We start from the raw sequence: 13,541 nt of genomic DNA, 5'->3' as shown, positions 1-13,541 counted from the left end.
ATTGAACTAAGAATCTGAGAAACTTTTGTTGAACACAGCAAGCTCTTTCCTTCTTTTTACAACAAATCCTTTATTAGCATGCGCAGAACCAATATTGACTAATTTTATTAGGACAAACATGCCAACCTCTCCCCTAAAAAAAAAATTCCTCAAAATACACGAGTGAAAAAAAATCAAGATTGAAAAAAACTTTTGAAAAAAAAGGATAAGCTCATTTCATTCCAATAACGGTCATTTAAATTTTTTTTCACATTCCATTTACAATTTTGTATATTTCTTTAATCATCGGCTACACGCAAAGCCAGCTTAATATTTAATCATTCTGATGCTTAGAAACTTGTATCTAAACTTTTCTGTTAGTTCATGAATTTCATTTCAAGGAGATTGATCGTCTGATGCATACGAAAAAAAAAACCCACAGAGAAATAAGGAAATAAATAAATCCAGAAATGATGTAGCGGCAGTTTTCAGAACTGAAATGTCATAAATCAGTAGATTGTCGTAAATTACCAGAACTGACAGTCAGAATAACGGGGATAAGTCTAATACAGTTTTACCCTAGAAAACAGTCTTTCCTTCCTTCATTCCACTGGTCAGTGGACACAGCCGGCCATCCTGCACCAGCCCCTAGTGTTTGTTCTGCGAGCCCCACAACTGTTCCACTGCCGGGAAGTTGCTGCATCTGTTCCCCAGCCACAGCATCTCCAACAAAGCACAGTTGCCGCCCTCCAGCTTCTGACACACGTGGTTGGCACAGAACATCATGTCGTCTGGCTGTCGAACAAACAGAAAAAAAAGATAAAATAAAATTCGAGATTTTAACGAGAAGGTTCTGATGTCGCTGTGCACTCTAACCAGTCTTCACCGAGAACTAATGATTAAATTAAAAAAAAAATGTGTGTGTGTGGTTTTGTGACCTTTGGGATGTTATTTAATACACGGTACAATCTCCCAACCTTTTCTCAATCGCTGCTTTTTCTTCCTCCAAACATTTTAACTAGGTCGTGAAACCTGTTTAGCTAGATCAGATGGGGAAAGGGTTCTGCGCGGCACGGGTATCGAACCACATGGCTATCCATTTTCCCGCTACAGATTAAGGGTTCCTAATGACGCGCTCACTCCATGTCCTCTTGGGCCAAACAGGGCCGCGGTCTCTTGGTGGAGAGAGATAGGAATAAAGCAATATCACTCTGCACTTTCTAAAACCCTCCTCTGAACACTGCACTTGCTTGTCCTCGGGCTCATTACGATGTGCCCGCAATCCCAGTTTAGCCAGTCTGAATCCTAGCTATCATCATCATTATCATCACTGATGACCCGTGGGGTCACATATTGCCCCTCTCAATATTTCTCCGCTCTTCTAGCATTTCTGAATGACAGACCGCTGCATTCCTGGGGTTAGCTGCATGACGTATTTCTAAAATTTTAAGCTGCTCTAAAGATGCAAATTTAATAATAAACAATAACAAACGTGGGAATTAAATAGCATCAGTATCATAACCAGGCTCACAAAGGAGCATGTTCTCAGCGCTTACGACAAGTATGAGACATGGACAAGAAGGAGAAGTAAACTATGCAGACAAACAAACAAACAAACAAACAAACAAACAAACAAACAAACAAACAAACAAACACATAACCAAAACAGCTGGCGAGAACGAAAGTCTGGCTTAACTAGTTTTATCTCAAAACTAAAACAGTTTTAGTGATCTAAAAGTGTGTTGTGCACTGTGTTTCTCTAAACCTGTTTATCTACATAGTTTTAGGCCTAAAAGTGTTTAAAATTAGAAACGTGTTGTGCAACCGGCTCCTGGGTGTTATCTAGGTCTCATCCAGGTCTTATCTGTGCACCAGTCGGCACCATTGCCGGCAGTCAGAAGGCCTCGGTCCTGTCCTCTCTGCGAGGTCTGTAGCTATGTAGCAGCGGGGCATCTTACCTTCCAGGGTCCTAAGACCGTTCTTAACCGGAAACAAAGATGGAGGAACGTTTGACTACGTTTGGCAAAGTTATACAACGGTCATGTAAACACTTTGTCCGCTGCATCATAACTACAGGCCGAGTAGAGAGAACAGAAATGTTCCTCCATCTTTGTTAAGACTGATGTTTACTTTCATTCAAGCTCTAACCCTGTGTAATCACAACTGTTGCCAATCTGTAAAAAAACTGCGATGTGAGTGGTCTTTATTATCAACTGTCCTCCTGCTCTAACATTTCACGATCATAGGTAACCCTGGGGTAACATACAAGGGTGGTCAAATCGTAGCGGACGCCGTGAAAATAATTCGTGCTCATACCATCTACATACCTAAGAGTTGGCATCCCTGCCATCGTTGGCCTGACTAAGGAGCACACTACCCTGCTGTTCTGGACCAAGATAACAAATCCAAGACTAAAATCCCGCTAACACTATTCTGTATTTACCATCATTGCTCGTGTACCCGCTTTCACACAGCCGGGTACAGACAAGAGGAAAATGTCTAAGTGAAGTTTCAGCGACTTACAGTACGGCAGACATTGTCTTCTCTTTGTCACAAACACACTTTTGTCACGCAAAACGGGTGAAGGACTTCTAGTCACGTGACTTACTGAGTGGTTGAAGCAGATGTCGCACAGGAAGTAGCAGGCGTGCTCCGGCGCCATATTGCCGAGAGGCACGACCGGACTAATGCTGGACGTTGCCATGGACACCAAGTTGGCGGCGACGATGAAGGCGACGAGGAGCGTGCGGATCATTGTGTTGGTCTGGAGGTCGATGACGGGACAGCAGGCGACGAACAAGTGTTTGAGAGGCTGGAACAAACAAAACAACAAACCGACAAAAACTCTCCTTAGTCTCGATCTGTCATGTCTGTCAGGGTGTCTTCCGTCCTTGTCTTTGAGTATGTCGACTTGCCTGTCCTGTCGGCGTGTTGGTTAACTTGTCTGTTCCAAATTTTGTTGCTGTGTGTTTTCATTATTTTTTTTTTTTTTTTTGTTGTCTGACAAGAGGGGTGGGGGGCAGGTGGGTCTTGTGTACCCGGGACAGCCGCTCTTTTTCCAGTTAACCACCAAAACGAGGCAGGTGTGTACAAAGCTTCCGGTTTCATCACATTCATTGTTTAGGCTCGCCGAGACTAACAGCGAAAAACCTCGCAAGAGGCTAAGCGTTGGTCTCTTCAGACAGACAGCAGTCCACCTACACACGTCCTTGATTCAAGGAACTTCATGTCCTGCTCTGCTCTCTGTCATCTGCCATGTAAGACTTGTCAATGAAAGTTGATTTGTTACTTTCTCTGCTCTTCATTGAATTCCACTCAATCATAAATGCTGACACATAAAGTGACATTTGAACTTTGTGCTCAAATTGCGCCCTGCCTCCAACTTCCAATAGAAAATCGAAGATGGCAAATGTCAGTATTCACACATCAACAGAACTGATGAGTCCATAGACAACACCAGAATGGCTTCTGATTTCGACATATTGACTAGTAATGTAAAAGAAAAGAAGCAGCTTTGCATAAATTAAGTTGGTTTCGGGGCATTCTAGTTGCAACTTGTCAAATCTTAATCCAGAAGCAGAAGTCTCGTGAGAGAAACAACAGTAATTCGGCTGAAGAGAGTTTCTTTAAGTCTTTCATCAGGTATGTCTTGAAAAGCTGTGTGCCGCAGTTTAATCGAGAAAAAATAAAAGGTAGAAGAAAAAAACTGTAGGAAATTTATTTAACGACTTCAATTGATTGCACATTTCCAAAAAAGATGAAAAAAAAAAGAATAAATAACTCAAAGAAACAAGACATGAATGGAGAAAAGAAAGACAGAAAGAATTAAAGAAATATGGTGGGGGGAGTAGGAAGTTGATTTAATTTGAAAACTTAAAAACGCTTTACGAAGATAAGCTCCATTACAACAGATAGGATAGAGAAAACAGTCTCAATTCATTATCTCGCCATACTTCGTGGTAGATTTACCCCCAGGGCACATACCCTTTATTTTACCGCACTCACCCTTCGCCCAACATTTGTGTAGAACGGAAGGTGGAGAGATAACCGAGATAACGAGTTTAAAGTACATCTGTGTTGTAATCGTAAATAACATTTGTTATGCAAAGACTGTCAAAGTGATTATCTCCGATGTATCTGCGAAAACGAACTCTGAACAACAGAACAGAGAAGTGAACCAACAGGTCAGGACACACCAGAAGTCGCACGAAGAAGTCACTGACCTGAGTGAGATAGACACATGGAAGAAGGTTATCTGAGTCGGGGTGAAAGTTGAAGAATCAGGTGAAGATGAAAGAACTCACCTGGGTTCTGTCGTGGACGAGGAGCGAGGAGGATGCACAACTACAGCAAGTCTGGCCGATACTCGGGGGGAAGGGTCGCGGTGCTCAGGTATTTATAGGAGGCGCGTGCTGGGAGGGCCACCCGTGTGATTGGTCAGTCGGCAGAGCTGCCACCTGTCGCAGACGCCAGAGGGAGCTGGTGGCACCGCCTTCCATGATGGCGTCTCTTGTGCAGGCAACGAGATGAAGATGGCGAGGATTGCGGGGCGAGATGACTGCTGTGTAGACAGGAGGAGGAGAGGGAGAGGAGGGGGATGTATGAGTAAGATAGAAATTGAGAATCCATGTGTGAGAGATAAGAGAAGTATAGGTAATGTGTGTATGTGCGATAAGTAGAGAATATGTGTGAGTGCGTGTGTGTTTATATGTGTGATGAGAAAGAAAGAAGAGAAAAAGAGAGAAAAAAAACTTTGTTGTTAAATTCAGAGACACAACGGGATTATTATCATCAATGACATATTTATGTTAGCGACAACGGGATGTTACCCATGGCGTATTCTTTGACCTTTTGATGGTAGAATTCCAGCACACAAAGATACAGCTGGTGCGTGTGAATCAAAAACATCTGTCAAACATCAAAATGCTTAGCCACAACCACAATGAAGAAGAAAAAAAAACTCAGTCGGACAAGCCGCATAAAAGCCACTAGAAGCCTCCTGTAAAGTAGACTACTAGGTACTTTGCCGTCCTCATCCCCTCTGTAATATCCTCCGTAAACTACAGATTATGGATTTGGTGCCAAAAAAAGAACACTATATTGTGTCTTGTGGGGCTTACTGAGATGTCCACCGTGCTTGTCCTCGTTCTTAGGACACTGCCTCAGACAGGGTTACGACAAGTGGGATACAGTGCCAGTCACTGAAACAGAAATAATACAAACAGTTACAGGAATCATGTACTAGAGCCAAGACAAAAACTCCATCTTAAGAAAGTCTGGTCTACTTGCTTTGAAGTATTACTTACAAAATTAGAGACGGCAGATTATTATTTTTTTTTAGACATGACAGTTTTTTGGTTGTAGAGCATCAGCTTTTTCTTAAAACTGTCGAGACATTTTAAAAACAAGTCATAATTGCTTGGACGCATTACTGAACATCCAAGTAGAGGTAATGAACAATTTTATCTGTATAAATATTTTAAAACGATGCATACTATTGAAACCATGAATAAATATTATATATATAATTTCAAAACCGTTGATATTTCTTCTCTGTCTTCTGATCCTCTGATTATCTCCTTTGAAATTTGCGGTGGTGGCTTCTCGCTGCTGACCTCTCTGCATTTTGTCTTTAAGTTTCCTTTCTCCTCATTACAGACACAGAAGCCCCGGAAAATTCCCTTAATGGCAGAAAGGAAAACGACAGCATTAGAAATGATCCTTTGCGAAAAAAAGAAATTTGATGACGAGGAATCTTCGCCATGATTTCAGGCCGAGAGAAAAAGGATAGGTGCTAGAATCATCACTGCCGCAAGTAGAGACAAGAAGTTCGCTCGGCCAACTATTAAAAAAAAGTAACTACTGGGTAAATCCTTGGATTCCAGAAGCCCATTTGCTGGCACGCCATATTTGCATGCTCGCAGACGAAAAGTGCGACGAAAAGAGAAGATAAACAGACCGTTTGATTGACGTAATCAGTACCTCTTATCGCCTTTGAAAACTCTCCATCGCCATTTTTGTGTTTCAGGAACAGGAGACGTGCTTTTCCTGTCAGAATAACGCATCTCGATATCCGAGCGGATGATGATGACGATGATTTGAACCTGGTGATCGAACAGTTTACTGCCGAACAAAAACTATCCTTTGTCTCACACCACCACCACCACCACCACCACCACCACCACCACCACCACCACCACCACCACCACCACCACCACCACCACCACCACCACCACCACTAAAATAAATAAATAAAAAGATGTCAGATTTGAATTGTTCAGACCTGTGTTCTCTAAAAGCTGTGAGGTCATCAGGCCAGGACATTACAAATTTACATAATTTTTATACATTCATCATTCTGTCTTCGAAAGTTCATGTCGTTTGAAGAATTCTGTGTGTGTGTACAGCTTGCATTACATTACCATATGCCTTTTTATGCACATGATCACCTTACGAGCAGAATTTAAATCTGCTTACCGAACCTTCTTGTTGTCCATACTCTCTTATTTTGCAGTTCGTTGGTGTGTTGAACTCTCGTACTGGTAAACCAGGATGGGAACTAGGAGTACATAGGAGCAAAACCTGATGTTGATGCCACAAACTTGGCCTGGCGATTGTTGCTGTCGATGTTGCTGTCCTGGTGTGGATTTTGACCTGTAGCTATTATGTTTGGACAAGGTGGGACTTGAAGCTGTTTGCTTCACATCTGGAAAAGTATTATTTACAACTAAAATCTCAGTAGCATACCAGTTTATAATAATGACATGTTGGTGTGTTTGTACTACATTCACACTATGACATAAATATTGTGCTTTAATTTATCAGGCTGGTGGATTTGAGGACAAACAAATTGAAACAATACAAGAGACGTGTTTCAGATTCTTTGTCCTGCCATGTAAGCCCTCAGCTTCTCCCGCCCACCTCCTGGCTTGTCCACGGTCGATGTGGCGTTAGAAAAGCAGGAATATTCCCAGCCAAAGCATCAGTTCTTTCTCTCAACCAGCGACAAAACACATGAAGAAATATTTTTGAGTCCTCCTCTGCCGAAAGCCGATGAAACTTAAATTGTTCAGCTGGGAAGTGGCCAGGGTTACTCTCGCCGGCAATAATTTTGAAGGCGGCAAACTCTAATGTCGCAGGCTCAGTGCGTTAGCCGCTTGAATAATTTATTATTTTATTTTTTTCGAGCGGAAACTGTAATTTTCGCATTGACATTCAAGAAGGGCGACGACTGATGAAGAATTAAAAAACTGCACATTCGGATAGTTGGGATGTGATTATACCGGGTGTGGCTGGAGGAATGGTGAGCAAGATGTCAGAGTATGAAACAGAGGGCGTCTTCGTCGTCTGATGGTTTAGTCTCATTGTCTATGTGATCTGTGATGATATAGTGTCGAGGTAATTACACATTAAACTTGCTTTTTTATGTAAAAGGCTAAACAAGCCCCTTCTTTACATAACCTCTCGCGTGACCTCTCTTCTTAGAATAAAATACTACAAATAAGTTTCTTGTTTCCATAACCTGTCTTTGACATGTTTCCTGAAAAAATACCCAAACTTGCTTCTTTTTCGGTAAAGCAAGATAAACGTTTGTTTTTTGTTTAACTCCAATTGGATATGTCTTAATCCAGTCTAGGTTCAGAACTGCAGGAGTCATGATGTGTGTACAGGAACATGGGCAGCTCTCTCTCTCTGTGTTTTTTTTTTAAATTAATTTGACTAACAAATATCTCTGTGTGTTTGTGAGTGTGTATATAAGAGAAAGGATAAAAGAGGGAGAGATACTAGTGTGTGTGTGTGCGCGCGCGCGTGTTGCATTCATGTCCATCCTCCCATCCTTCTAACGAGGTTTCATTGATCTGACACAACAAATAATTCTTTTCTCAAGTGAGGTTGACGACTTAAAAGGCGAGCTTTAGGTGTTCTTTGCCACGGGGCTAGCTAACAGTTTTTACAGCCAACAGAACCCTTCCTGCTTTGAAGTTTGGATTTAATTTTGCTTTTAAAGCGTGTGTAACGCGATATCACTTGCCGGGGTGGCCTCATCTGAAGCTGCACCAGCCATCAAGTGGTTCACAAGCACCAGAAGCAAATGATGTTAAAACATTTTCAATACATGCGAACAAGATCGAACGGTAGAGTTCGCTTCGGTCCAAATAAACCTGACGAGTGTTGAAGGTGCCACTAACCATCAAAGGAAATTGTTGTGTACTGAGATTCCGCGAAAATAACGACAGAAGCAATTTTGAAGATTGAAGATTAAAAACATTTTTTTATTTTGGCCAAAGGGTTGTTTGTTGTTTGTTGTTTTTTGGAAGGGGTTGGGGAGTCAATCTTCTAAACAGATTGTGATACAGATGCAAGCATGTGTGAACACACAACCCCCGCACATACACACGCACACACGCACTCACATTTTATGTCAGTAATGAGATGTTGCCTGACAACACGAGTGGTGGTGTGGTGGGGCTTATATCAAAGCAAACGCAACATTCACAGTTCAATTCCTGCAAATATGAAGCTGTAAAACTCAGAGCTATGAGCTTTTCAGAACTTCACAAACACATTGGACACCTCCGCTAGAAAAGACTCCAATTACTGGGGCGAGTGTGACAGCTAGAACTGTCCCAGGACATTTCATGATTACAGCAACTCTCTCTCCCCGACCACCTCTCCATGATTTCCAGACTAAATGAATGTCCACCCTTCATCCCACAAACCTGCATCTCTAATGAACATCCGGGCTTCTTTCAAAACGTGTGACGTCTCGAAGGAGGATTGGCAGGCTTTGAGAGAAGTGCATGATGGGTCGGAAAGATTTGTGAGTTTCAGCATGAGGAGAAAGACCGTCGGTATTAGACCACAGAAAACCGTTAGGTGACCATCGTTAAGAGAACAAATATAAAAGTGTTCTCTGAAGAGTTGCATATAACAAGTATTTATCTCAGCTTGTATTAGCGACAGTATCATGGGGGATACATTTAACCAACAGGGAATCGCAGCGGAAGGACCACAAAAAAGCGGAAATGAGAGAAGACCATACCCGCGATCGTCTTGGTTGCCATAAATATCTGTGGAGTTGGTATCCTTTGATCGAATTCTTTTCAAACATTAAAAAGGTGAGCTGATATTAGCAGTTTTAGCTTTCTTGGTATAGAAAGATCCACGCAAGTCAAGCTACAAAGCAGAACCTGGATACTGTGGGCGAGATGTCCTACAAAGTGTTTTGTCTATTAATCATTGTCACGTGTCTAGAGATGCTGAGTAGATTGCATCTTACAATGTAAATTCATGTTTTGTTACACACTGGAACACCCTCGAAATGGTATGCACTTGTACATAGCTAAGTGTTCCATTATACAAGCATCACGTTAAGAGCTGCTCAGGTCACGTGATCCAGCAAGACGCTTCCAACTTCCTCGATTGCTCATGGCTGACCTCATCAAAGTTGATCGAACTGTGTCACACAGCTGTGTCTGTCTCCTCTCTTGCAAAAACAACAGACGACAATCTTTTTAAAATACTTTTTTGAGGTTAGCGCTTTTATTGCCAAAGAATTGAGGAATGGTATTTCTATTTTTAAATGAGTTGAAATAAATTAAATGACAGTGTTGTACGATGATTTAGCGATGATGCCGATTTATTTAATATAATGGCTAGCACAAAGGTTTCAACAATTCATTAGGTCTCAGATGCATGCATTGATAGAACGATATTTTTCATCTTTCAAAAATAGGTTTCCACTTTCACTGACATCCGAATGCCATCTGCCTACATTAGATTCTCATGGAGATGCAGCAAAAAGCATGGGAGCTCTTAGTTAGCGCCACATGCACACCTGCGTGTTTGATTTACCTGCAAGTTTGTGACATTTGTTCTTGATACAACTGCTTTCATTCTTTTTACGACTTGATGCTATCGTATTTCAGGTGCTCACTCATCCTGCCAAGCTGACTAGTCTAGGGAAAACACAGTTCTGCGAAATTCTTGCTGTTCCATGGTAAAGTTTTTAGCGGGTTTTTTTTTTCGAATCCCATCTCACAAACGAGGCTGTGACGTCACAGAGTGACGGTTGTGGTCTTCACTCAGCCGCTGTCCTGCAGCCTCCTTTTTATGTGCTGGTCTTTTATGTCGGTTTGGACAACAAGCGATGAAAAGGCGGAGGAAATGCCACGGAGGGATCCAGTTTGAAGGCAGCATGTTGACGACTCTCATTTTTACAACGCCCTGGATGCAGATGTAGAAACTTAAAAAAGTAAAATTTTTAACTTTGAGAAGTGCTTTCTAAAGAATGGTGTGTAAAAATTTGTGATTATTCTATTTTATTCTGTAGAAGATCGTACACAATGGTAAGCATTCTACCTGCGAATGTTGAAGACCAAACACAATCTCAGTCATTATACTCGCGACTGTAGAAGAAGAAAATAATTATTCTACTCTATTTGTGGTAGAACTCTAGAAAGAACGCTACACGCTCTCAGGAACCCTTTTCAATTTCTCTCATTCTCATAAAATCCCACAATACAAGAATAAATTTGAATAGAAAAAAATTAAGAGATGATGAGGTCTCACAACGTGGTGTTATATTCCCATCAATAACAGATGAAGCTGTTCTCCCCTTTGCTCGAGTTAGAAGATTAACAGGGGCATTCACTCGAACTGACAATCTTCTTCGACGAGTCCTATTGCAAAAATGTGTGGTCCTTCTACCACCCCCGTGATAATTAATTCTCTGTTTAGACATTGTATTTTATTGACGAGAAATCACAGAAGCCGCGAGGTGGCTCCTGATGGCAGGAGTAGTTCTTGACCGCAAATTGAGCTCTCGTCCACATCCAGTCCAGCTTCTCTTCTTCTCTCTCTCTCTCACACACACACATTAAAGTATTACACGTTGTCCAGCTGGAAAACTGGTTCTCTGATTTTCTTTCTTGACTTCTACCTCCCCTTTACTCTCAGCCTTCCCATCAACTGTCACTGGCAGTGTAGAAGTGGGCGGAAGTCTGGATAATAGCTGAATTTGCCGACAGTGAGAGAACAGACAGCCTATAGTACAAGATGTCGGATTCTTTCATGTGGCAGGGCGAAGGTCTGGAGTTCAATCGGACTCCCTGCACTCACCCTCCGCACGAAAATCAATCTTACACGGGAGGGAAATGGAATGGTCGTGGCTTCCGTTGTTGGGAATCCACGGTTTGATCGTTAAAATCAAACTATACACATGTTAATCTGGGTCGAGAGGGCGGAGAAGTAGGAGTAAAAACTGGGATTATGTTTCCTGAAAGCGGCTATCGTCAGGTCAACTTGTCAAAGTTCTCAAACTTTCACTCGATTCCATTGAAAGTCTGCATAGAACATTTTCATTCTCTCAATTGACTAGACGAAGCTAAGTTCTCGAGAAACCATTTCCTAAATTGCCTCGTTTTCTGGATGCTAGCTCAAACATCATCTTGCAAAGGAGATTATTTTCATGACTTCTTTGTCCCACGCCACCTGGCGGTTCCAGTATAATTGTCATGCCAATGATACTAACAAACCGGGCACAACAGGATCACTGTTAAGCTTTTCAGTTATTCTTCAGGTAATTCAATGTTGAAAAGTAATCGCTTTCTTTAATATAAATATTGGTTAACAACCTACCAAAGTTCCTCACCATATTCGCATCCACACGATGAAAGGCGCTTTACAACTTTAATAACAATTCGCTGACCACAAAGGAGGATGTGGGAAAGTATATACCCTCTCAGATAATAGCAAATGATAAATACAAAACAGTGTTAGTTGGTGAGCTCATTGTAGGGATGATTGTTTGTTGTTTACAATTCATTTTTAGACAGGTTTCATGCATAAATAAACGCTGATTGGTCGTAATAACCATGTTGTGTTAAATGGGCTTAGGCCTACTTGGGAAAAATCCGATATAGTTAAATAGTAAATAGATGCAATTATCTACGCATGATTTTTAGAAAGCAAGTATGAAACACATCTTGAAAATAATAAAAATACTGTCTTGCTTATACAAAACTCATTAAATAAAATAAAATAAATTAACATTAACATTAAATGACAGCCAATAGAAATTGTGAGGTTCAATAAGGACATCAAGGGGTGTGTGGTAAGCTCTATCTGTAGCCTTGGTGTCTGGTAGTCTAGTGGCTGAGAAACTCTCTTGTCACCTTGCAAGGAAAAGTTCCAGGTTCAGATCTCGCCTCAGGCACACGTGTTCCCAGGGCTTGGGGTAGGGGTGGATTCTCCGGGTAATCCGGTTTCCTACATTTTTCATCATCTCCCCAAATTGTCTCCTTCCTACTCGACAAAGCAACTGTGGAGAACACTGCTAAGGGTCATAGGGTGACGTTTTGCCATTTGGTATTTGTAACATACCTTAGAGTTAGGTATACCCGTAATTCCTGACGTGAGTCATGTATGGCTACGTCACGGTCACGTATTAAGCCCGGAAGGTTTAACGGGCTTCTCTGATAATTCATTTCTTTGTTTGAGAGAGCTGGTAAAGGTAGGGATGTCATCGTAATGCATGGGAAAACATGTGAACATCTGGCACGTGACCTGTATGGAAGCAGCCACAAAACAGTCATTGAAATAGTTCCCTGTTCAACGTACCTCTTAGCTAGTAATCGTAGTAGTAATAGTAGTAATAATAGTAGTAATAATAGTAGTAATCAGGAATTGAGAGAACTAGCCGCCGACGATTCTTCTGTGATCTTATAAATAGTTTCATTCGTCCCACACAAAGTTTGTATGCCAACGGAAAGGTGTCGTCTGGTACGAGAGAGGGTGAAATAAAGTGGTAGCTGGGGACAACAGTCACTGTTTGGAGCATGAACACGTAGTCATATGCACTATTAATATTCAATATCTAAAAGTATCCACATATGTAACACGCTATTTATTTATTTATCTGTTGCGCACGACACTGCCAAAAAAAAAAAGCTGCTAAACGGTGATTGGATGTTGCCATAGAAATAGAGACATTGGCTACTTTTGTTAGGGTCTACGCAAGTATTTGTAGAAAACATTGTCAGTGTTTACTACATCGAATGGCGGAGACGAAGCATGTTGCTGTTTGTGGAGGAGGGCTGGTAAGTTTTGTGACCGTTACTTTTTTTTTTTTTAGGTGGGAGGAGCGGTGAAGGAACCTTTAAGACCAGTCATCTGTGTGCTGCTACTTGTCCTGTATACCAATCATCTACGCTCTCTACATCTCGCTGGTTTCCTTATTTGGCTCCTCTTTGAGTTTTCTGTTCTTGTTTTTATTTATCATTAGTACAGCTGTTTATTCTTTCTTCGCTCATATCTAATTTGTTTTCCTGTCTCTCGTATTCTATATTTCGTTTTAGTTCTAAGAGCACGCTTCTTCAGAGTGTGAGTAAGCGCTTTACAAATTCTGCATTTATTATTATTATTTGTTGGCATGATGCTACCAAACAGTTGCTTAATTAAAATATTCAGGTATATATACATAGTTTGTTATTATTTTATGGTGCTATAAAGAATGTAGTATTTATTGCTGACGGATTTGGTCGCACAGCTTTCGTTTATGA

At 41.3% G+C, this 13,541-nt stretch overlaps 1 protein-coding gene across 1 annotated transcript; it reads right to left on the bottom strand.

Moving 5' to 3' along the window:
• Positions 1 to 50: 50 nt before the first annotated feature.
• Positions 51 to 4,414, bottom strand: LOC112571190. Its single transcript, XM_025250023.1, has 3 exons — positions 4,284 to 4,414; positions 2,588 to 2,791; positions 51 to 774 (listed from the first exon to the last, which is right to left on the bottom strand). The coding sequence occupies exons 2-3, from the start codon at positions 2,732 to 2,734 to the stop codon at positions 628 to 630; spliced, it is 294 nt and encodes a 97-aa protein (XP_025105808.1). The 5' UTR covers positions 2,735 to 2,791; positions 4,284 to 4,414; the 3' UTR covers positions 51 to 627.
• Positions 4,415 to 13,541: the final 9,127 nt, after the last annotated feature.

This window comes from Pomacea canaliculata, linkage group LG8 (genome assembly GCF_003073045.1).
Source record: "Pomacea canaliculata isolate SZHN2017 linkage group LG8, ASM307304v1, whole genome shotgun sequence".
In the NCBI taxonomy this organism is placed as follows: domain Eukaryota; kingdom Metazoa; phylum Mollusca; class Gastropoda; order Architaenioglossa; family Ampullariidae; genus Pomacea; species Pomacea canaliculata.
Note: the sequence above shows the minus strand (reverse complement) of the source record. Positions and strands in the feature narration are given on the sequence as shown.